Source organism: Dipodomys merriami, unplaced genomic scaffold, assembly GCF_024711535.1.
Source record: "Dipodomys merriami isolate MVZ:Mamm:240054 unplaced genomic scaffold, mDipMer1.0.p SCAF_11, whole genome shotgun sequence".
Classification (NCBI taxonomy): Eukaryota; Metazoa; Chordata; class Mammalia; order Rodentia; family Heteromyidae; genus Dipodomys; species Dipodomys merriami.
Window position 1 is genome coordinate 44,375,150 of NW_027202382.1, and position 25,292 is coordinate 44,400,441.

Here is a 25,292-nt window from a genome sequence, read left to right on the forward strand (position 1 = left end):
AAGGTTCCAAACCAGACTAGGCAGGAAAGTTCCTGAGACACATTTCCAATTAACCATGAAAGGTCCAGAAGTGGAAGTGTGGCTCAGGAACTAGAGAACCAGCGTTAAGCAGAAAAAGCTAAGGGATTGAGCATGCAGGCCCGGAGTTCAAGCCAGAGTAGGGCTACCATAAAAGAAAAAAAATAAAACAAAACAAAAAGTCCAACAAGAACAAAAAGCCTACTTAATATGCTGTCTCAGAAATAAGGAGATGTTCTTCTGTGCCTATAATGTGACTTACCACAATTCAGATTGGAGTCTTATATAAGGTTATCGTTCAGGCAAAATTTCTAAAATTGATTAAAGGCAATGTTATGGACAGTTATGGACAATGTTATGGAGACATAATGTTGTTATAATCTAATCACTTAAAAATAAGTATTCAGTTACAATCCTCTGCTACAAAAATAGAAAGTCCCAAGAAAACATAAATGGATTTAATAAAGTTAATTCAAATTATGGGTTTTGAGTTCATTCATGTACTTTCACGATAACTTTCTGACATTTCATAATTTCTCAAAAGTGTTCTAGAGTCTGAAAGGTTATTCCTACAAAGGAGATTTTTAAAAGAAGAGGAGGAGGGGGAAGGCTTCACTCCCTCCACAAAGCAGGATGTGGCAGGAAAGCAGGCCTTTAATCCAAGTTTAAATCTCGTGGTTTTGTTAACTCTTGGTAGTTTTTAGTTTTAAACTAAACTGTTTAAATTCTGGTTGCATCTGTGAAGGTCCACCTGTTACACGAAGCTCTCTCTCCGCCACCCAAATCATAGCAGTCTTGTCTCCATCTACAAGTACCCCACTGCCAAGTGAGGTTTAGGGCACCATCATTACCTCATTACACATGTGCCCAATCCCAAAGCCACGCTGCAGAAACCTTCAATCACAGCTGTCCGCAGGGCTGCCCAACGCTGCACATGTCCAAGCCTCTGACCACTAGAGAAATGGAGACTTGTTCTTCAGTTTCATATCCTTCACTGTTCTAGATGTGAGAGGATTTTGCAGTCTTGAAGACCACTAATAAAATAAATAGGCAACGGAAAATACACATTTGCCTTTGCATTTCACCTTAAATCTCAAACTTTGCACTGTCTTTAGTAGTGGAATAATGTGCTCACTTCTTTCCCGCTATTAAACTATAAGCTACTCAAAGGCAAAAGTCCATAAATACCTAAAAAAGATAAAATAAACTGGCACCAGTAGCTGAAGGCCTGTAATACTAGATAGTCAGAAGGCTGAGATCTAGAAGGTTGTGACTCAGCCAGGTTAGAATAATTTACTAGGTTCCATTTCCAAAATAAGCAGCAAAAAGCAGGACTGAAGGTGTGGCTCAAGTAAGCACACCTACCTAGCAAATGAGAGGCCCTGAGTTCAAGCCCCAGTACCACTGAAAACAAAAACAAAAACCTCTCTTCACTGCCATATTCTTTTACCATACAGAACTACTGACACATCCTTCCTCATAAATTAACAAGCACAAAAAAAAAGTCTAAGCCAAGCTCCGGGCACTGGTGGCTCATACCTGGAATCCTAGATACTCAGGAGGCTGAGATCTGAAGTAAGCCCAGGAAGCAAAGTCCCTGAGATTCTTATCTCCAATTAATCATGGAAAAAGCCGGAAGTGGCTCTGTGGCTCAAGTGGTAGCGCGATAGCCTTGAGCAAAAAGGAGTTCAGGGACAGAGTCAGGACCAGGAAAAATTAAATAAATTCAAATGCTTCACAGCTTTTTCTTTAATATTTTCCAATTACTCCTTATTTTAATTTTACATGTTTTTTATGTCAGAGACCAGGCCTCAAACTTGGGACGTGATACATTTGTTTGTGCTCTAACAACTGAGCCAAGCCTTCAACTCCCCACTTTACTCTTTTTTGGGGGGAGGGGAGGAGGGGATCTGTTGTGAGGCTTGAACGCAGGGGCCTGGGCACTGTCTCTGAGTTCTTTTTTGCTCAAGGCTAGCACTCTACCACTTTGAACCACTGCTCCACTTCCAGTTTTCTGGTAGTTAAATGGAGATAAGTCTCAAGGACTTCCCTGTCCCAGCTGGCTTTGAACAGTGATCTTCAGATCTCAGCCTCCAGAGTAGCTGTGATTACAGGCATGAGCCACCATCACCCAGCTACTTTACTCTTATTATAGAAAATTTCAGTCCGATACAGTAGAGAGACTAGCATCATGAACACTCCTATAGCCTCCACCCAGCTTCCGTTATTACCAATTTAGGTCCAATTCCATTTCACTTTCCTCTATCCACGACCTCTGCAAATAATTCTGGGGCAGCCATGGTTTCATATCATAAATTCCAGTTCCCATTTATTTACAACAACTCTCATCTTTGCCTTCCTTCCCATCCCTCCACTCCCAAAAGAAATATGTGGAGAACCATGTCAGGGACAGGAGCTATCTTGCCGCTCTCTCCCCTGGTCACCTTCTTCCAAACAACCTACACAAACCTCTTGCATTATTATGAAATGTCTATCCCTCTGTTCAGCTCCTCCTCAAGTCAGAAAAATATTGTGGGATGTTTCTCCCCACTCCCTCACTGCCCCCATAATTCCAAACTTCAAAGCTGGCTGCCAGTGAGTGGCTCACAACTGTAATCCTAGCTACCCAGGAGACTGAGATCTGAGGATTGTGGTTCGAAGCCAGCCCGGGCAGAAAGGTCTAGGAGACTCCTATCTCCACTTAACTGACAAAAAGCCTAGAGTGGAGCTGTAGTTCAAGAGGTAGAATGCTAGCCATGAGCCAAAAAGCTCAGGGCCAATGCCTCAGACCTGAAATGAAGTCCCAGGATTGGGCACAAAAGACAAGCAAGCAAACAAAAAAACCATATTCCAACTTATTTGAACACGTGGAGAAAAAGATCGATAAAAATGGAAGAAAAATGACAAAATGTCTATTCTCTTGATGAAGACTACTTCTGGTTTGTCCTCCCACCTCAGGAAACCTAAAAAGAGCGCAAAGAAGAAGAGAAGGGGAAAGAAACAGCACTGATAGGGGGAAGGTTTCTGTCTCACCCAAGTGTGTGCAAACATTTCAAACTCTAGGATAATTTATTTCCAAAATGGGTATGTGTACGCATCAGTGGGTGTGGTTTGAGCTGGATGAATGAGAACCCCATTACACCGCTGTTGATAAAACATCTCCATTTCAGAGTGCCACTTCCCTCCGGATTTGAGCACGAATAACAGTAGTAGCGTTAAGAACATTAATAACAGTAGCTGCTTCGGCTCTAAGAAATGGTTACGTAAAAACAATCAGAGGAAAAAGACAAACCAGGGAGGATGCAGATTTCCCTAATCTGCCCTAACCTTGCTTTACTTGGACGCGAGGCGCCTGGGCCTCCTCCCCGGTGGCCGCCGCCACCCCGCGCTCCCTCCGTCCACATCCTCCACCGACACGGTTCCGCACGGCAGTCAGCGCGCTTCGGGGCTCCTCTGGCGGTTCATCCTAGGCCCACGGGGCGCAGAGATGGAGACTCGGTCCCCACCACCCCTGGCTGCGGCCGGAGCCCCGGAGGCCGGGGCCGCCTCGGTCCCCAGCCCGCGCCTCTCCCCCCGGAGGAGAGCGGCTGTGCGCGCGGCCCGGCCGCCCAGGTCGCCCTCGGGGCGGCGGCGGCTCCTGGACCCCAGGCTGCCGGCCCATCGGCACCTGGGGCAGAGGACCCCGCGGCGCCAGCCTCCTTCCTCCCGCCCTTGTCTCCTCCGGACGCCCTCGCGATGCCCCTAACTTGCGTCCTCACCGGTGAGGCGCCGCAGCCCCTCAAGTTCGGGACCCGAGTTACCACCACGAACAAGTGCACACCGAGTCGCCCCCGGCCTCAGGTCCCCGCTGCTTCCAGAGAGAAGGCTTCACCTCCCCGACCTTGGCACCCCAAAAGCCCGAGGCCGGGGACCCGGCGCCCGCCGAGGCTCCCCATCCCCGGGGAGGAGCGCCCGCGCCCCGCCCGCGGGAATGCGCAGCCCCCCGGCCCGCCGCGGCCTCGGGCACCGCCGGGGTAACGGAGGGGGTGTCAAGGCTCCCCCCCACCCCCGCCAGCCGCGGGCAGACCCGACCCGCGACCCTCCCCGGGCCGGCGCGGACACGCGCCAATCCCCAAACCTCCGGAGCCGACTGGGCTCTCACCTCCCGCCCGGCCAAGGCCAGTGCGGGGCGCCGGGACCCGCGCCCGCTCCCAGGCCGCGGAGACCGGAGACCGGACCCGCGCGCCCGCGCGTCCGCCCGGAGCCCGGCCGGCGCCCCCTCCCCGGGCCGCGGGGAAGCGCAGCCCGGCGCCCCGCACGCCCCCAGCAGCCGCGGCCCCTCACTCACCCAGAGCTCGGTGCCCCAGCTCATGGTGCAGGGGGCGGGAAGGGGCGCCCCGCGCAGCGGGCGCGGCTCTCCAGTCCCCGTCCCCGGCGATCGCTTCGCCGCCTCGAGACCCCGCGACCGACCGCGGACAGCCCAGTGCCCGCGCGACCGCCGCCTCCTCGGGCTCCTGGCCCTGGGTCTCCGCGGAAGGTCTTCCTCCCGGTCGCCGCACAGCAAAATGGCCCGAGGAAGCCGCGGCCGCCGCAGCGCTCCCGCCCCTCACAGGAGAGCTGGGGGAGGAGGGGCGGAGGGGCGGGGCGTCGAGGGGGCGGGGTCTTGCTGACAGCTCGCGCACGCGCACGCGCACGCCCCGGCCGGGCTCCGCCCCCGGCCCTCACTGGGCCCGGGTCTGGGGTCCACTGCCGCCCTTCGCCCTTCCTCCGCTACTTACTAGCGTCCGCGCTCGGGCGCTCAGGCCCCGCGCTCACCTTCGGACCGCGCGGGGCTCGGGTCCAGCGCGGCACAGTGCTCGTCCCCGGCGGTCGTTCCCGCCCGCCCCACTCGCGCTGGCGTCCGCGTCCCTCCGCCCGGCCCGCGCGGGCCGAGCAGCCCGAGCGCACGGGGAGGGAAGTCAGGGCGCGCCCCCGCGGTGTCTCACCTGCGGCCCGGGCTTTCCTTCGAGCTGGGCCAGGGGCCCTAGGCATGAACTCGCGTTACCACCGCGGGAGCGGCTGGGGCCACGGAGAACGAGCTCGGTTCGAATCCGGCCTCCGCAGGGCTAGCGGGGCGACCTCGGAGCATGCGCCACCTCCAAGAGGGGACCCGGCTGCCAAGCGGGGCAGCGACGGCAGGTGTCACGGTGGGCGGTGTGGGCTCGCCTGCGTGTGCGCTCTGCCTACTGATGTGTGTGTACACGCATATCCCAGAGCTCCACAGGAAGTCCCTCCTGACAAGCCGCGGGGAATTTCTGGAGTTGGACTGTTGCTCTCGATCACTAGGCTTTCTCCGCGTTTCCGTCTCTTTCAGTTAGTAAGTGCCAGTACTGGAACTTACCCTGAGTAGACGGTGAGCTCAACGGGGCACTGAGAGGACCCCCCCATTCCTTCAGCCTGTTTATCATGCACCTCCATGAAGGGGTGAGGCCTGGAACCCCTTGCCGATAAGCTGTGTCTACTTCCTTCCTTGATTGGGCAGTGACAATACATTAAACTGTCCAAACTGTTTTGGTCTGCCTGTTTTCAGTTAGGAGACACCCCACGACCCATTTCTGTGGCCATTTTTGTGTTTTAATGCTTTGTTTTGACAAAGGCTCAATGCCTATATGCATCTGATCCTGTAAAATATTTATTGAAATGAACTCCAGGAAATGGAAACAAAGTTTTTTTTTCTTTGTGTCTTTCTTTCCTTTTTGTCTGTGAACAAATACAGCTTGTGGGTGGGGGTGGAAGGGAAAAACTGGGAGAGAGCAAGGGAAGGGGTGACAATGTAAAAAAAAAAGTACTCTTTAACCTATGTAACTATAATCCCTCTGTATATCATCTTTATAATAACAATTTAAAAATAAAAATACTTTGTTCTACAGTTGCAGGGCCACTAGACTCTTGAGGCGAGATTGCTAAACAGTTAACAATCTGAGTGGCTCCTCCCAGACAACAGATTCACTGCCAGAGTGAGTTGGAGGGTTGGGAATTTAAACAAGGTCACACAGTTTGGAAATGGCCAGTGAAATGTGATTTATCTCACTTTTCCTCCATTCCAAGCTTCAAGTATTTTTCAGTCAAATACAAGGATCAAATCTTGATTGAGTTCTTGGAGACTTCTCAAAAACTGAATGAGCAGCTAAAAATAGGCTAATTAGGAGGTGAAAGACCCTGTTGCTTTAAAGAGAGAGGAGGAAGAGGAAGAGACAAAAAAAAAAAAAGCCACATGAAGATGAAACTTTTAAGATGAGTAAGCAGGAAATTGTTAGTTACAGGAACCCATTAAAAGAGTTCTGTCACAGCAGAACCCTATGGAACTAAGTTAATCATACCTCACTAAAAACATGGGTAATTCAATTAAGTTCTGGTGACAACGGGAAGATTTTTGAGTCATAATATTCACAAAATAGAACTGGATACATGGCTTGATAGGAGAATGTCTCCTTAGAAGTGCAAGGCCCCTGAGTTCAAGTCCTAGAAATGACAAAAAAGATATGGCCAGGAAGCTGGGCACCGATGGCTCACGCCCGTAATCCTAGCTACTCAAGAGGCTAAGATCTGAGGTTTATGGTTCAAAGCCAGCCCAGGCAGGAAAGTCCAGGAGACTCTTATCTCCAATTAACCACCAGAAAAACAGATAGTGGTGCTATGGGTCAAGAGGTGAGCGCTAGCCTTGAGCTGAAGAGCTGAGGGACAGCACCCAAGCCCAGAGTTCAAGCCCCACAACTGGGGGGGGGGAAAGAAAAAGAAAAAAGATATGCCTAGGAAAAGGCACATATTGAAACGATGGCCAGAACAGGGCTCAAGATAAAGAGAGCAAAGTCTGCAGAAAGGATGACGAAGTTCAGCACACAACTTTGTAGGAAGAACTAAATAAATCCCTTTCTATTTTCCGTAGAAGGTGTGATGGTAACAGAGAGATTCCCACCAGTAAACTGCAGGACCTACTTAGGAATCAGTTTCCCAGGGAACTCTTCACCCCAAGCAAATACCAGAGGGTTGACCTCCGGATTGGTCTCAGTTGTAGACATGTTTTACTTCTCAGTAATATTTAAGTAACACTGATTTACAAAGTAATATTGTCACTGAATAATCTGGTCACATGCAAAATATTAGCACTGAAATACACTATCTGGACAAACGAGGAACCGTGTATAGGTTTTTGTGTAGTTAGAAGCAAACAACTATATTGCCTCTTGGCAATTCTAATCTTGCTTGCAATTAGCGAACATCTAACCCTGGGACTTCAACATATACATAACAACTACAGATAGGTGACTTTTATTGTTGCTGTCAAGTCCTGCGGCCTGAATTCTGGTCCTGGGCACTGTCCCTCAGCTCTTGAGCTCATGGCTAGCACTCTACTGCTTGAGCCACAGCACCACTGCCAGCTTTTTCTGTTTATGTGTTGCTGAGGAATCGAACCCAGGGCTTCATGCATGCAAGGCAAGCACTCTACCACTGAGCCACCTGCCCAGCTCCTACTTACTTATTTTTATACCAAGTCTAGTGGACTTTTCACACTGGGCTGGCTTCGAACCATGATCCTCCAGATCTCAGCTTTCCGAGTGGCTAACATTACAGGTATGAGCCACTGACTGGTGCCTGACTTGCTTTCATTTATGTTTCAGATAGGGTTTGCACTTTTGCTATGGGCTAGCTTTAGACCGCAATCTCCACATCCTGCATAGCAGAGGTTACACATATCACATAGGGTCTTTTTAATATTTTTGCCCAGGCTAGCCTCAAATGATGATCCTCCTATCTCTACCTCAAATGTAGCTGGGATTACAAATGTGAGCCACCATGCCTAAACAACAGTTGACTGGTTGTCTATTAATAAGGTATGTCTCTGATTTTTTTTTTTTTTTTGCCAATCCTGGGGCTTGAACTCTGGGCCTGGGCACTGTCCTTGAGTGTCTTTTGCTCAAGGCCAGCACTCTACCACTTGAGCCACAGTGCCACTTCCAGCTTTTTTCTGTGTATGTAGTGCTGAGGAATTGAACCCCGGGCTTCATGCATGTGAGGCACGCACGTTACCACTAAGCCACATTTCCAGTTCCTCTCTGGATTTTTAAAAACTCCTATCATCTATTTTTAGCTTAAACTTTCCCATTTCCTTAGCACTCAACCTACAGATATACTCTGGCAAGCTGGTATCTGAGGGTGCTAAGGACACAGAAGACAGTCAAATGGAAGAAGTCAGGTGAGGGTGCAAATGGGCACTTCACAGTGAGTATATCTTACTACTGTCACTTTTTTGTCAGTTGTGGGGCTTGAACTCAGGGTCTGGGCACTCTTCCTGAGCCTCTTTGTGCTCAAGTTTAGCGCTCTACCACTTGAACCACAGCACCATTTCTGGCTTTTGAGTGGTTAACTGAAGATAAGAGTCACATGGGGACTTTTCTGCTCCTGCTGGCTTTGAACCGTGATCCTCAGATCTCAGCCTCCTGAGTAGCTAGGATTACAGGTGAGAACCAAGGGCACCAGGTGTACTGCAACTAATTTTTATAACTATTCAATTACCCTGAAGGTTTGTAAGGATGATCTTAAAATCATAAAAAAAAAAAAAAAAACCCAAAAACTGCACAGTCTGTGGCTGAGTGGCTCACACATGGTGCCACCAGACTGAGGAGGAAGACTATGAAGACCAAGGATGCGATTGAAGGCGTCAGCACCATTCATGTTGGGACCAGACTTTTCTAAGAGGATGGCTTTCTGCAATAGGTCCCGTCCAGACTTCTTCCTGACTCCAAGATATGCTTGAAAACCCACCTACCAGGCTGTGAATGTGGCTTTGTGGTAGAGTGTTTGCCTAGCATGCATGAAGCCTTGGGTTCAATTCCTCAGTGTCACATACACAGAAAAAGCTAGAAGTGGTGCTGTGGCTCAAGTGGTAGAGTGCTAGCCTTGAGCAAAAAGAAGTTCAGTGACAGTTCTCAGGCCCTGAGTTCAAGCTCCAGGAATAGCAGAAAAACAAAAACAAACAAAAAAAACCACCCAGGTGGGGCTGTGGCTCATAGTGGTAGAGTGCTAGCCTTGAGCTCAGGGTCAGTGCCTGGGCCCTGAGTTCAAGCCCCATGACCAAAACAAAAAAAGGCTAAATGTTTGAAAAAAAAAAACACCCACTCTCCTGGAAGAGATGGCGTGCTTCAAGTCAAGAATGAAAATGAACTGGGCACTGGTGGCTCACGCCTGCAATCCTAGCTACTCAGGAGGCTGAGATCTGAGGATCATGGTTCAAAGCTAGCTGGGCCAGCAAAGTCCTGAGACCTTTTTTTTTTTTGGGGGGGGGGTCCAGTCGTGGGGCCTGAACTCTGGGCCTGGGCACTGTCCCTCAGCTCTTCAGCTCAAGGCTAGTGCTCTACCACTTGAGCCACAGCACCACTTCCAGCTTTTTCTGCTTATGTGGTGCTGAGGAATCGAACCCAGGGCTTCATGCACGCAAGGCAAGCACTCTACCACTGTGCCACCTTCCCAGCCCCAGTCCTGAGACTCTTATCTCCAATAAACCACTCGGAAAACTGAAGTGGCGCTGTGGCTCACGTGGTAGAGCACTAGCCTTGAGCTGAAGAGCTGAGGGACAGTGCCCAGGCCTGGAGTTCAAGCCCCATAACCCACCCCCCACCCCACCCCCAAAAAGTGTTGAAAATTATCTATTCAATTTATGGGCAGGGATAGGAGGAAAAACGAGAGCAATGAAAAGAAATGTACTCTTGCCAGGTGCCAGTGGCTCACATCTGTAATCCTAGAGATTCAGGAGGCTGAGATCTGAGGATCATGGTTCAAAGCCAGTAGGGCAGGAAAGTCTGTGAGACTTTTTATTATCTCCAATTAACTACCAGAAAACTGGAAGTGACGTTGTGACTCAAAGTGGTAGAGCACTAGCTTTGAATGCAAAAACTGAGGGACAGTGCTCAGGCCCCTGAGTTCAAGCTCTACAACTGACAAGAAAAAAAATTTAAAAGAAAGGTACTTTTTAACTATTTATGTAACTATACCCCCTCGGTACATTCTTTCTTTCTTTCTTCCTCCTTCCTTCCTTTCTGTTGTGGGGCTTGAACTCTGGGCTTGGGCACCGTCCCTCAGCTCTTTAACTCAAGGTTAGCGCTCTACCACTTGAGCCACAGTGCCACTTCCGTTTTCTGGTGGCTAATTGGAGATAAGAATCTCATGAACTTTCCTGCACGGGCTGGCTTTGAACCAGGATCCTCAGATTTCAGCCTCCTGAGTAGCTAGGATTATAAGCATGAGCCACCACGCCCGGCTTGTACATCACCTTTATAATAACAATAAAAGTTGAAAAAAAAACCCTAGAGAATACCTATTTGTTGCTTAAAAGACTTGCAAATATTTGGCCTAGGCTAAATATTATCAATAGTGCTATATTCTATCAATACATTCTGCCACAAATGGAGAAAATAGAAAAATACAATGCACTTGGCAGGAGAACATGTCTTTGTTTTCGCAGGCCAACCTTGAAGTTAAAGGTGTCCATCAACCATCTATTTCAGTTACCGTACAGTATCATAATTATACAAAAACTTTTCTTGAAATTCTGAGATCACATGTTTAAGTAGAGTTGCCAAAAGAACAGTTTTCTCTGAACTTTAACTGTTTAAAAAGTACTCCATATAAGCTGGATGCTGGTGGCTCACACCTGTAATCTAGCTATCAAGAGGCCAAGATAGGAGGATCAAGGTTCAAAGCCAGCCAGGCAAGAAAGCCCATCAGACACTTATCTCCAAATAACCACCAAAAAGCCAGAAGTGGAGTGGTAGCTCAAGTGGTAGAGAACTAGCCTTGAGCAAAGAAAGTTAAGGTACAGCCCTGAGTTTAAGCCTCGGCACTGGTATACACATACACAAAAAATAAAGATGGTAAAGGGAGGGAAAAAAAAAAAAACAAAGGAGGAATATAGGGTATGTGTGTACACAGAAGGCAAAGGTCAGAAAAAATAAGACACTAAATGCTTAGAACAAAGAAGACCCATCCATGGCCTCCTGTAGCAGCGGTCACCAAGGAGTACCACCGGGAGACCATTTAGACAGATCAGCGAAAATGGAAGTGGTAGGCTCAGCCCCCAGCAGAAACCCAGCAAAGACACACATGGAAAAAGGTCTTTGAAAACAAGTTAATAACCACATAATGTTGTATAAAATAGAGGTCTTATTTCTAAAAGTTAACTTAAATGAGATCATGTATACATCACAGTATGCTGGGCAAATTTAATCGCTTAGTAAATAAAACTATTATCTTCCTAGTATAATTCTAAAGTTTCTCACTCTCAGTTTCTCCACCTGTAAAAGGGGTAGAAGGATCAAATGAAAATGCTCTGTTCAAACATGTAAGAGTTCATATTTAAAACAGATGTCCCAAGATAGGGAAGAAAGAGGTTAGTTGCCAAGTAGTAATCAGTGCTGATCATGGAAGGCAATCTTTCTGGCCCCACCTCAGTGTCCTACTTTGGCTCTGCTGAGCGTGTGGGAGTAATCTTACTGCTTTTTTTTTAATCATAAATTTAACAGCACTATTAAGGTGGCATGTGAGTAAAAACACCTTGGACTCTCCCTGGGGGGAGAGGGGACATCCCATTCTGTACTTTCCCAGTGGAATTTTTTAACCTGAGTAATAATACTTTCATGCCATTAAAACAGATCATGTTAATTTCAGTTCCAGGTTCTAATGAAAAAAAAAAAAAGTTGAGTCTGATTCTGTCAGGAAACTTATTAGTACACTGGTAATCACTTGGTTCTGGGATTCCTGGTATCTTTTACTTTTTCTTTTGCTTGAAAATATAAATTACTTGTGTGGAGAGCCAAAACCAAGAATCTAAAAACTTAATAAGCCTGGCTAATCTATTTGGCAATTTTAATAACCATATTCTTCTATGACTCTTTGATAAAGAATGGGGGGGAGGGAAGGTGTCTTCTACTGAATTTTTCCATTCATAGTAAGTTCTATGTCTAGCAGAAAAGGTTCCACACAGAATGAAAACAAAATATTCAGAAACAACATTTAGTGGCTCACACCTGTAATCCTAGGACCTCAGATTTCAGGCGGCTGAGATCTCAGGATACTGGTTCAAAGCCACACGGGCAGAACGATTCCATGAGATTCACATCTCCCATTAACCAGCAAAAAGGTGGAAGTGAAGGTGTGGGCTCAAGTAGCAGAGCGCCTGCCTTGAGTGAAAAAGCCAAGCAAGACTGTAAGGTCCTGATTTCAAGCCCCATTATTGGAACATAACAAAATACATTAAGATTCAGTTCTGTGCTGGTGGGATGAATAGCAGGAGGCAATGCGACACAGTGGTTTAAAGGTTTCCACGTGGTTCCCCGCTCAGCCGGGAACGAAGGACTTACTTTCTCAGGGCCTCAGCTGCCTTACCTGTGAACTGGGAGAATGGACGCCTACCTCCTCCACTAGTTTGTTCCCGGAACTAAATGCTACAAAAGGTCTCAAATATCCTACTACGGTTAACTACTTCGCCCGAGATCTGAGTGAGAAGGGCCGGGGGGGAGGGGGGGGATAAAAACTAAAGCAAAACGAAACACCGAGGGAACCTACGACAAGTCCACAGTGCCCGGGCCTCGGTGCAGGCCCCGCGCGCCAGGGCCGCTCTCGGGGCTCAGCGCGCGGCGGGTGAGGCTCCGGATGGGCCCGCTCGGCCACCGCGGTGACGGAAACCGACGGGGGCTCTCCACTGGGCGTCCTTCGCCTGGCTCAACCAGAGTCCGCACGGAGCGAGCGGGCGGCCAGCACCGGGGTGCCCCGCCCGGACCCCGCGGTGAGCGGACCACAACCCCCCGCAGGAAAACCTCACTGCGTCCCCGCGGCCGACGGTCACGCCCCCCAACGCCACTTCCGGCGGATGCTGTTGTTTAACCCCGGAAATGGGCGGGAGAGGAAGCAGCTGGTGATGCTGGAACAAACATGGCCGCCCCGGTGCCTCCCGGGCCTTCGGGCTCTCGCTGTCTTCGGCGGGCCGCTGGCTTCCGGCTGCTGCCGATGCTGGGGCTTCTGCAGTTGCTGGCTGAGCCCGGCCTGGGCCGCGTCCATCACCTGGCACTCAAGGTAAGGCCAGACGGGACCGGGACCGGCGGTACAGGCCGGGCCGGGCCGTGGTTCGGGGGCCGGGAGGGCGGAGGCCCGGCCGGGGGGGCGGAGACCAGGGCCTCGCCCCCGAGCCGGGGGCCGCGGTGGTCCGGCGAGGCCGCTCAGCGGCCGCTCTGCGGGGCTCGGGGGCCGGGGCTGGGCGCGCCGCGCGCACGTCTGGTCCAGGCCGAAGATGAGAGGTGACGGTGGGGCAGGGGCCGACCTGCGGCCCGCCCCGAGCGGGCGGAGGCGGCTTCCCCGGGTTCCTCCTGCTCGCCCAGCTCCCCACCCTCCGCACCAGCTTTGCTCCCCGCTCTCCGCGCTCCCCTGCCCTGGCTTTGGAAGTCTGAAACACTTCCCTGGGAATTTAAACCCGTTGATAAGAACGTGTTTCGGAGTTTCTGCTGCTTCTTCTCTCGTCTGTCTAGGCCTAGAACGTTCGTGTAAGTCTTCCTTTATAGCTCAGTTTAAAGTCTTCTAAAGCTGACACGTACCGTCGTTAGTTCAGGTGAATAGTTTAATAGGTAAGAAGTAGAAAGTGCATCATTATAGCACACATTATTTTCATAATATACCTTCCCCCCCACCCCCAGAAGTTTTACAAAATTTGTCTTGTAAAAACATACTGCATTAATCATGAAACACTGTGTTTTGTCTGTGTAGAGTTTAAAGAATATAGAATCTAGATTTACATTTAACGTGGGGGGTGTATTCTGGGGTTTGAACTCAGGGTCTCAGAGCTGCCCCTCTGAGGGCACTCTACCACTTGAGCTACAGCTCCACTTCTGGCTTTTTGGTGATTAATTGGAGATGAGAATCTCATTGACTTTTCTGCCTAGGCTGGCTTCAAACCACAATCCTCAGATTTCAGCCTTCCGAGTAGCTTGGATTACAGGGGTAAGCCAGCACCACCCGCTTCAAGCAGATCTTTTAGGAGATAGGTATTTTCATTGCTTTTGGTAGGAGTGGCATGAAGTTCCTGGGCCATATTGTAGAATTAGTTTTAACTTCTTTTTTTGGTGGTTTGAACCACAATTCCTCTTGGCTTAAGCCACACATACAACCCTTTTTGCTTTATTTTCTTTCTCAGAGTCGTCTTGCACTTTTGCCCGGGTTTGTCTTGAAACATATCTTTGTACCTCTGTCTCCCAAGTAGCTCATATTACAAGTGGGCACCATGCCTGGCCTTTATATAACTTTTTAAAGGAATTGCCAATTTTTTTTTAAGAACTTGTCAAATTGTCCCGAAGTGACAACCATTTTACATTCACTGACAACTAAGGAGTGTTTCCCATTCTCCACAGTGTTGGCAATATTTGTCATTGTCTTCCATATTATTTTAGAGCAAATCAAGGGCATCTTATTTCATCTGTAAATATTTCAGTACATGCCACTGGTGCCAGGTACCACTGGCTCACACCTGTCTGTAATCTTAGCTTCTCACAGGGCTAAGTCCTGGGGTTTCAGTGTCGAGCCAGCCTGGGCAAGTAAATCTGTGAGACTCTTATCTCCAATTAACTACCGAAAACTTGAAGTGGAGGTGTGATTCAAGTGTTAGAGTGCCATCTTTGAGCAAAAAGTGCTCAGACCTTGAGTTCAAGCCCAAGTTCCTGGAGAGAGAGAGAGAGACAGACAGACAGACACACACACGCACATGCACACGCACATGCACACACACACGGGGGCCCTTTTAAAAACAGGATTAAAACCATTATAACAGAAAGCCCTGAATATCTTTGAATGTCAAATCAGGTTCAAATGTTCATTGGTAAAGAATGAATTTAATTAAAGAAAATTAGGATCTAAATGCCAGTAGATCCTACGATCTATTGCCAGGCCACACATCCTGTATCTACTGTTGTTGTTTAATATGTTCATCTCTTTTACATTTTCTTTAAGTTGGTAATTGGACTCAGGGTCCAATTGATCATGTTTAGATGTGATTGCTTTTAACACAACTATTTATAGATTGTGGTATGTGTCTTTTATTACTTTTTTGGGGGGGGGAGTCGGTCATGGGGCTTGGACTCTGGGCCTGGGCACTGTCCCTCACCTTTTAAGCTCAAGGCTAGCACTCTACCACTTGAGCCACAGCGCCACTTCCAGTTTTCTGAGTGGGTTATTGGAGAGAAGAGTCTCACGGAATTTCCTGTCCGGGCTGGCTTTGAACCGCTATCCTCAGATCTCAGCCTCCTGAGTAGCTAGGATTCTAGGCATGAGCCACCAGTTCCTAGGAATGAATGTGTTTCTGAATAATAGCTTTTAGAAAACATCTTTAGCAGTTGAGTAGATTTTTTTAAAATTGTTTTTCTTCTTACACTTTTTTTAAAACAAGTCCTGGGGCTTGAACTCAGGGCCTGGGCAATGTCCCTGAGCCTCTCTGTGCTGAAGGCTAGCACTCTACACCTCAAGCCACAGTACCACTTCTGGCTTTTTCTGTTCATGTGGTACTGAGGAATCGAACCCAGAGCTTTATGTATGCTAGGCAAACACTCTACCATTAAGCCACATTCCTAGCCCCTTACACATTTTCTTTTTTGTTGTTGGTGGTGTTTTTGTTGGTCATGGGGCTTGAACTTGGCTTGGGTGCTGTCCCTGAACTCTTCAGCTCAAGGTGAGTGCTCTCCCACTTGAGCCACAGTGGGACTTCCTGTTTTCTGGTGGTTTATTGGAGATGAGTCTCAAGGAGTTTCCTTCCTTGGCTGGCTTTGAATTGTAATCCTCAGATCTCAGCCTCCTGAGTAGCTAGGATTGTAGCCATGAGCCACAGGCGCCTGGCCACATTTTCTTATACATTCAGATACATTCCACATGGTTATCCTTTCATCTTATGGGCTTTGCTGTTAGATTCAGTAGTGTTTGGGGTCTTTGAGATAAGGTCCTGCTAGGAATCCCAGGCTGGCCTCCAACTCTTGATCTTCGTTCCACAGCCTCTTGAGTACTGAGATTACAGGGATGTACCATCATGCCCAGATTTTTGTTATAGGATCCCTTTCCATTTGTGAATTGCCATTTGTGTGACCATGTGATGTATCAATGCAGACTGAGTCTTCAAAGAATACACTGTTGCTGGAAATGCAAGGAGCAGGTGTCAGTGTACATTATGACATAATTCAGTCGCATTTAGAAACATATTACAGTGTGATATTTATATAAAGTATAGTATCGGTGGTAGGTTTTATTTATTTTCCCTGGCCTAGGATGATCCATCCTCTGGCCCATGTTCACTTCATCACCAGCATTCTGCCTCTCCCCCACCCCCGATAGCTCTGAACCACGTGTAACACAGACATTGGATAATTCTGGATTGGAGGGAAGTAGGTATTTGTTTGTTCTTTTTAGCTTTTCTAAGATTTGGAAGCTTTTTTGTAAATTTGTTAATTGGTTAACTCTTTTTGCAATCCTCCTGTCTCAGTCTCAATTTCTGGGATTGTAGACAGGCACCCCCATGCCTAGCTTGCAAACCATTTGTAAAAGTCAGACACCATTCATTCATCTTCTCTCAGATGGTGAGTCTCCTGAGGGCAAGATGCTGTCTTGTGGACCCAGGTTGCACAGGAGTGACTTAGTAGGCCCATGTAGAATAAGGGAAGGGGATGCATTTGTGTTTTCCACTTTTCCCTTAGGAGCAGTTGCTCCTGTTTATGTAAGGAGAAAGCCAAGCTGGGCACAGTTGGTTATGCCTGTAATCTTAGGTACTCAGGAGGCTGAGATCTGAGAATTGTGATTCAAAGCCAGCCTGGGCAGGAAAGTTGTGAGACTCTCAACTCCAATTAAGCACCAAAAAAAGCTGTAAGTGGAGCTGTGGCTCAAGTGGTTGAGCTCTAGCTTTGAGCAAAAAAGCTCAGGTACAATGCCTGGTGCTGAATTCAAGCCTCAGGACTAGCACACACACAAAAAGTTTGTATTGAAGTGTAGTTTTGTGGCAGAGCACCCATCTAGCATAGTGGAGGTCCGTGGTTCAGTCTGCCCACCTATCTATAGCCATCTATGTATCTATATGTGTATGTATCATATATACACACACAAATATACACATTTATATTTTATTTATTTATTTTGGCCAGTCCTGGAGCTAGAACTTGGGGCCTGGGCATTGTCCCTGAGCTGCTGCTGCTGTTTCTTTTTTTTTTTTGGCCAATCATGGGGCCTGAACTCTGGGCCTGGGCGCTGTCCTGCAGTTCTTCAGCTCAAGGCTAGCACTCTACCACTTGAGCTACAGTGCCACTTCCAGCTTTTTCTGCTTATGTGATGCTGAGGAATCAAACCCAAGGCCTCATGCATGCAAGGCAAGCGCTCTACCACTGAGCCACCTTCTCAGCCCCCCTGAGCTTCTTTTTGTTTTGTTTTATTTTGGGTCCGGTAATGGGCCTGAAATCTGAGCCTGGGCGCTGCCCCTCAGCTCTTCAGCTCAAGGTTAGCGCTCTACCACTTGAGCCACAGCGCCACTTCCAGCGCCTGTCCAGGCTGGCTTGTTTTTCTCAAGGCAAATGTTCTATCTCTTGAGCCATAGCTCCACTTCAGTTTGGAAGTTTATTGGAGATAATAAGACACCTGAGAGGCTGAGAAGGTGGCTCAGTGGTAGGGTGCTTTCCTTGCATGCATGAGGCCCTGGGTTCGATTCCTCAGCACCACAGAAACAGAAAAAGCCAGAAGTGGTGCTGTGGCTCAAGTGGTAGAGTGCTAGCCTTGAGCTGAAGAGCTGAGGGACAGCCCCAAGCCCAGAGTTCAGGCCCCATGACCACCACCACCAACAAAAAAGACCTGAGCTATAGTGGAGGGTACCTGCCTTTGTTCTTTTTTTTTTTTTTTTTTGTAAGTATAACATTTAATTCTTAACATTGTTATTAAGAATTTTGGCCGGGACTGGAAATGTGGCTTAGTGGTACAGTGCTTGCCTAGCATGCATGAAGCCCTGAGTTCAATTCCTCAGTACCACATAAAGAGATAAAGCCAGAAGTGGCGCTGTGGCTCAAGTGGTAGAGTGCTAGCCTTGTGCAAAAGCATCTCAGGGACAGTACCTAGGCCCTGAGTTCAAGCCCCAGGAATAGAAACAAAACAAAAAAAAAAGAATTTTGGCCAGGTGCTGGTGGCTCAAACCTATCATTCTAGCTACTCAGGAGACTGAGATCTGAGGATCACAGTTTAAAGCCAGCCCAGGCAAGAAAGCCATGAGACTCTTATCTCAAATAAGCTACTAAGAAAAACCCAGATATGGTGCTGTGGCTCAAGTGGTAGAACAGTAGCTTTGAGCATAAAGAGGCTCAAGGACAGTGCCCAGGCCCCAAGTTCATGCCCTGGGATGGGCAAAAAAAATTAAAAAAAAAAAAAAAAAAGAATTTTGGTAGCCTGAAGAATAATTGTTTTTTTGGTGGTACTGAGGTTTGAACTCATGGCCTCAAGCCTACTGGGCAGATCTTCTTCCCCTTAAGCTATGTCCCAAAGCCCCTTTGTGCTTTAGTTTTTGGATAGGGTATCAAGTTTCTGTCCAGGGCTGGCCTTAGACCAAGATCCTTCTGAGTATCTAGCTTTACTGGTATGAGTTAGGACATTCAGCTTTATTTTTATTGTTATTTTTCAAATAAGGTCTTGCTATGCAGCTCAGGCTGGTATTAACCTCATGATCCTCCAAACTCTGCCTCCTGAGTGCTAGAACTAGAGGGCGGTTAATATCATGCTTAGCTTTTTTTTTCTGGTCAGTCATGGGGCTTGAGCTCTGGGCCTGGGCACTGTCCCTCAGCTCTTCAACTCAAGGCGAGGGCTCTACCACTTGAGCCACAGTGCCACTTCCAGTTTTCTGGTGGCTAATTGGAGATGAGTCTCATGAACTTTCCTGCTGGCTTTGAACTGTGATCCTCAGGTCTCAGCCTCCTGAGTAGCTAGGATTACAGGCATGAGTCACTGGTGCCTGGCTCATGCTTAGTTTTGAAATGTGTTTCAACTTTAAAAATAGTCCATTGAAAATAAGTGCAAACTTTTCAGAATAATTTGAAATAATGCAGAATATTCTGGTGGTTAATTTTCTCTCATTTTTGTAATTGACAATTGCTCATTTGTTTCAGTTAAATCTTGTTAGATTTTAATTGTGTTAGGGCCAGCAGCGTTCTCCCTGCTTTCAGGAGAGCCCAGAAAAATCAATGCATCTACTTTCAACCCTATAAATATATTTCTAGGAACTGTACTGTGTTTGTTTATTTATTAAGTTGCAGTGCCAAGAATTGAACCCAGGGCCTCAGTCACACATGCCAGCGACAGTGAAGACTGGCCATTAGAGATTTTCAGGCTGATTCTTGTTAGTCCGGTACTCTGATATCCTGTTTGTTTGACCTTGATTTCTCCTTAGTGGGCTGGCTGGCTCATTCTACTTGATAAGCAGCTTACTGTGCTGTTATGATTTTTAAAACCTTTATCAGAAATATATGCTGGAGCATTGTAGAGGAAGTGACAGGATGTCTGTTAGCTGAGTGTGGGGTCAGGGAGACAGAGATGTACAGAGAGAGAAAAATCTGCCAGGGGTTGATGGCTTTTACTTCAAGTTCAAAACAAAAGATATACTATTTATTTGCTTGTAGAAAGCAGAGGTTCAAAGCAGGATTTTGCACTTAAGTGAGTACCACTTCTACTACCTACTATGGTTTTAATGGTTTTAAGCTCCTTTTACCTCCCTGAGCCTGGTTCCTAGTCTATAAAACGACAGAATGATATCTGCCTCAAAGACTTGTAAGAAGACTTCATGCTGAATGCAGGAACTAGGGGTGTAAACGAACCTCACTGCTGTCATTGCATGTGGGCAGGCCCCAGTGGGGCTTGAAAATGTTGGAGAAGTCTGCATTGCTGGGTCTGGAATTGTCTACCTCACCCTGCCGTCCTCTTGCAGATCCTCCTTGCTTGTGTGCTTCTCCTTCCTCCCTGTGCTGTCAGGAACCCACATTGCTTTCTCTGCAGGGCGCAGCAGAGGGGAGGGAGATGGAGCACTGAGAATGCCACTTCCCCGTGCCACCCCATCTCCAGCTGCTGGCTTAGCGACCACGCCTGCGCAGTGTGCCCAGATGCCCACTTCTTACAGCAAAAGGACTGTTTCCCTCTGGGACAGTGTCTTTCGCTTCTTGGGCCTCAGCCCTTGGTGGCATTCTAAAAAATAGTAGTTTATTTGTATTGAATTGAGTAGAATAAAGTGGGATGACCGTTCCTTTTTGTTTATTTGTATTGCTGAAGAACAAGGGTGTAGGCCAGCACTCCCGCTGAGCTAGAGTGGTTTAAATGTACATCCTTCCGCATTGATGGCCTGTGGTCTGGGAATTCCTGTTTGTCTATGATCCGTGTGCCCGGCAGTTTACAGGTCTCTTACATATGTGGACCTCAGATGTGATGATAAATGTGATATTAGCATAGGTGAGTATCCTCCAGATATTACTAGCAAATCCCACTTGATTTTCCTCTGATTATATGTCAGTATAATCCACAAGCATCGTTAGTAACTCAGAAAATACAGAAGAGTATAACAGATTATACCTGTTATAGTTTAGTGAAATTCTTTCAAGACTTAGAATTAAGTGCAGTACACCTGGTGGAGTTTTTGGTTTTTGTTTTATTTTGTGCTGGTCTTGGAGCTTGAACTTGGTGCACTAGCCCTTCCTTAGCTTCTTTTGCTCAAAGCTAGCAGCACTCTGTCACTTGAGCCACAACTCTTGGCTTTTTTTTTGTTTTTTTGTTTGTTTGTTTGTTTTTTTTAGTAGTTTAATGGAAATGAGAGTCTCAGAGACTTCCCTGCCTGGACTGGCTTCCATCCATGATCCTCAAATCTCAGCCTTCTGAAGAGCTAGGATTACAGGTGTGAGCCACAACACCTGGCTTGGTTTTGTTTTTGAAACAGGTGTCACTGTGTAAGCCTTAGAGAACACTTTGGTAAATGACAGTATGGATCAGCTGGCCTGACTGACTGCCAATCCCAGCTTTCCTATTACACGCTTTAGCCGTGGGTTGTCATTTTGCTCCTGACTCTCATCCCAGCCATGGGGCTGAGTGAGGTTTAGAAATCACTGGGAAAGCTCATGCTATATAGTGCAATGTTTGGAGAGTACAAAAAACTAGACTCTAAAATGAGCAAAGCCCTGTTTTTAATAGCACAGTGTCATCAGATGAAATGACAGGAAGCCACGAGAAATAGTAGAGGGCTGAATGTTTCTGTGAAAAGCAACTGAGATGGGGTGGGACACGGCCTCTGGGTGCCATCCACCACCGCAAAACCACACCAAACAGCAGAGTAACTCCTTACATACATTGCACCACAGTGAGTCTGAGAAGTGCTTACCAGATCTCCATTTTACAAAGTACCTGTGTGCTTCACAAATTAGAAGCATAGTCTTTTTTGTTTGTTTGTTTGTTTTTTGGGGGGGTCCGGTCGTGGGGCCTGAACTCTGGGCCTGGGCGCTGTCCCTCAGCTCTTCAGCTCAAGGCTAGCACTCTACCAGTTGAGCCACAGTGCCACTTCCGGCTTTTTTTTCTGCTTACGTGGTGCTGAGGAATCGAACCCAGGGCTTCATGCATGCAAGGCAAGTGCTCTACCACTGAGCCACCTTCCCAGCCCAGAAGCATAAGTCTTAAAACTTCCATTTTGTTGAAAAGTAACTGAAAATCATTCATTGTAAGTATACAACTCCATGTGTTTCCAAATGTAAATACACGGTGCCCACAGGAATGGTCATCAAGAGCCTCCAGAAGCCCACTGAGCCCAGCCTTCTTCCAGCGCCTGCAAGGCCTCTTTGTCTAGGGAGTTGTCCTGACCCCGGTCATCCTACCTCCCAGCCCTGTGCCTGCAGCAGTGCATGCTAGTGCAGCTTGATTTGCCATGCAGCTCATGCCTGTGGTTGCAGGCGCCAGGGCTTGTGTCTGGTCGTCATTCTTTCCCTCTCTGTTGCCCTGTTCTGCTTAGCCGGGGCTCTCTGCCAGAGTGCAGGTGGAGTGTGCCAAGCATTCCTGCGCTGTGTGTAGTTGAATTCCTTTCCTTGCATCAGAATGGTAGTGGAAGTACACTGTAGGGCTGGGAAGGTGGCTCAGTGGTAGAGCGCTTGCCTAGTATGCATGAGGCCCTGGGTTTGATTCCTCAGCACCACATAAGCAGAAAAAGCCAGAACTGGCGCTGTGGTTCCAGTGGTAGAGCGCTAGCCTTGAGCTGAAGAGCTGAGGGACAGCGCCCAGGCCCCATGACCAGAAAAAAAAAAAAAAAAAGAAGTACACAGTCCTTAGAAAAAAAATGGGAAAATTGTCATTTTTCTCTCAGAAGGCAGGGTAGGAGGAGCCTTCCTTTTCTATTGTTTTCCATTTAGCTGTTCCATCTTTGTCCAGCAGATTATTTTTTTTTTTTTTTTTTTTTTTGTCGTGGGGCCTGAACTCTGGGCCTGGGCACTGTCCCTCAGCTCTTCAGCTGTAGACTAGCTCTACCACTTGAGCTTCACCCCCACTTCCGGCTTTTTCTGCTTATGTGGTGCTGAGGAATGGAACCCAGGGCCTCATGCATGCAAGTCAAGCACTCTACCACTGAAGCCACCTTCCCAGCCCCAGCAGCAAATGACTGTTGTGTCCTTGTTTTCTGTCGGAGTGCATGCTTGCTTCTAGAGCCTTCATTCATCCTCTGAGAAGTTCAAGTCTAGCAACCCTACTTTAAATGCATAGCCTAGCACCTAAGAAAATAAGGGAAGTTCCCAGGGGTCAGCACAAGGAAAAGAGGTTGAAATGAGGTAAGTGAGGGCCAGCTAAGGTTGCCCTGAAGCCCTGCAGGAACTTGGTCCCAGAGCCTTGGATTTTCAGCATTTGTGGGAGGCAAACAGGGTGGGGGTGGGGGGTTGCACTGTGGGAGGCTGTGCTGCTCTGCTTGGGGAGGGGGCTGGCAAGGACACCCCTAGTGGCCATGAAGTGCGTTGAGCTCTCCAGGAAGGTGGGCTATGTGTTTGTCCTTACTGCTAAAGATGATGGACGGCCTCACTTCACAGGCCTTTGACATTTGCATTACACTACCTCTGACAGCCAGAAGATTCCAGATGTGGAAATAGTTACCCCTAACACAGTGAGGCTGCACACTTATCAAAGGTGGTGCAGTTTAGGCAGATACCTGAACTTGTGCTTTCACATCACCTCAAGTGTCCCTGCAGAGTGGGGGTTTACAAGTGTTTGCTGTTCCCTCACTGCCCTGGGCTGGAGTGTGTTGACTTGGTGATGATGTCTCATACTGAGGAAGTCAGGCAGGGCGGGAGGCTGCCCACCACTGCAGTTCCAGCAGGATTTAGGACTTGCCAGGAGCCGAGAAATTCAAACTCCACTTGACCATTTCCTGTGATGGGATCTGATATATGTGTATGCGCATGCGCGTGTGCAAACACACAACACACTTTGAACTGCAATCCTCAGATTTGTTTCCTAGACTAACCCCTAAGTGAGCCACCAGCACCTGTAGTTCCTGTGGTTGTTCAGTCGGTCCTTTCTTTCTTCCTTTCTTCTTTCTTTCTATCTTTCTATCTTTTTGTCAGTTATGGGGCTTGAACAGGGCCTGAGCTCTTCAGCTCAAGGCAAAGACTCTACCACTTGAGCCACAGCACCACTTCCAGTTTTGGTGGTTAATTGGAGATAAGAGACTCATGGACTTTCCTGCCCAGGCTGGTTTTAAACTGTGATCCTCAGATCTCAGCTTCCTGAGTAACTAGGATTATAGGTGTGAGCCACCAGCACCCTGTGGATGTGGTTCTTTATGAGATAGGTTCCCTGTAACCCATCATACATTTTTAGGTACAAATGAACTTAAAAAAAATAGGATTATAGGTTAGAAAGTGGACTCCCCAGCTTGGCGCTGAGGCTTACTCCTATAATCCTACTACTCAGGAGGCTAAGATCTGAGGATCTTGGTTCAAAGCCAAATGGGCAGGAAATTCTGTGAGACTCTCATCTTCAGTTAACCACCAGAAAACCAGAAGTGGCGCTGTGGCTCAAGTGGTGGAGTGCTAGCCTTGAGCTGAAGAGCTGAGGGACAGCGCCCAGGCCCAGAGTTCAGGCGCCACAACTGGACAAAAAAAAAAAAAAAAAAAAAAAAAAAAGTGGACTCTCCATCCTGTAGTAGGAGGAGCAGGCACATACACACTGATGAAGCTGTGTCCTTGAAATGACATTGGCCATTCTTTTTTTCCACATTTCCCAGGAGCTTGGAGTGCCCATGGCATAGCAGGCATTGTACTGTGAGGGAGGCTGCATTGATGATAAAGTGTGCTTGGTCTTGCCTGGGGTTCCCATGCTAGCTGGGCAGCAGTCTGCCCCATTCCCATTACACCTGTGGTGGAGAGCATTGCTCCCGCTGGGTGTGCTCTTTTGCATACTATTGATATTTTAGGACTTTATGAAGAATAAAGAGAAGGGGCTATAGCCATATGTGTATATACCATGAGCATATGGAAACTGACTACTGTGGTTTTCCAGGCAATGAATGATTAAGTTAAAATCCAAAATTAACTTTTCCATGTTGCTAATTCTACCACAACAAATCTCTTTAGGACGATGTGAGGCATAAAGTTCATCTGAACACCTTTGGATTCTTCAAAGATGGGTACATGGTGGTTAATGTCAGCAGCCTCTCCGTGAATGAGCCTGAACAAGCCACAGACAAGGATCCTGATGTAGGTAGCTAAGTCCCCCTCTGGGAGATTGGGTGGAGGGTGGAAGTGTTTACTATTGCAGTTTAGGTCAAAGACTTACCCTTCATCTTTTTTTTCTTTCTTTCTTTTTTTTCTTTTTGATAGTTCTGGGGCTTGAACTCATAGACTGGGTACTGTCCCTAAGCCTTTTTGCTTAAGGCTAGCACTCTACCACTTGAGCCACAGCTCCACTTCTGAGTTTCTTGGGGGTTTTTTGGTAGTTAATTTGGAGATGAGTCTCAAGGATTTTCCTGTCTAGGCTGGTTTCAAACCATGATCTTTGGAACTCAGCCACCAGAATAGGTAAGATTACATGTATGAGCCACGACACCTGGCTGTGTGAAGTATCAGAATATGGAGAGTTAAAACTTGTGAGGATCAAATACATAGTAAGCATCCATTCATTTTAACGCTTAGTTGTAGTTCTTTTTTTCTTGCAGTACTAGGGATCAAACCATGCTAGTGCTATATGACTGAGCCATTCCCCCAGCCCTA

The 25,292-nt window shown here is 47.7% G+C and overlaps 2 protein-coding genes across 11 annotated transcripts in view; one reads left to right on the top strand and one right to left on the bottom strand.

The window, feature by feature from the left end:
• Fnbp1 (formin binding protein 1) overlaps positions 1 to 4,603 on the bottom strand; it is a 117,752-nt gene extending 113,149 nt beyond the window's left edge. For 8 of the 10 annotated variants that reach the window (XM_070014837.1, XM_070014841.1, XM_070014840.1 and 5 more), the window contains exon 1: positions 4,346 to 4,455. In XM_070014837.1, coding sequence (XP_069870938.1) covers positions 4,346 to 4,369 — 24 coding nt within the window. In that variant the 5' untranslated portion in view covers positions 4,370 to 4,455. Of the gene's footprint in view, positions 1 to 4,345 lie in introns of all 10 variants that reach the window. The other 2 variants (XM_070014843.1, XM_070014846.1) reach the window with 1 other exon arrangement.
• An 8,318-nt stretch (positions 4,604 to 12,921) lies between these two features.
• Gpr107 (G protein-coupled receptor 107) overlaps positions 12,922 to 25,292 on the top strand; it is a 52,356-nt gene continuing 39,985 nt past the window's right edge. Inside the window, exons 1-2 of the mRNA XM_070014847.1 lie at positions 12,922 to 13,101; positions 24,657 to 24,779. Coding sequence (XP_069870948.1) covers positions 12,961 to 13,101; positions 24,657 to 24,779 — 264 coding nt within the window. The 5' untranslated portion in view covers positions 12,922 to 12,960. The remainder of the gene's footprint in view (positions 13,102 to 24,656; positions 24,780 to 25,292) is intronic.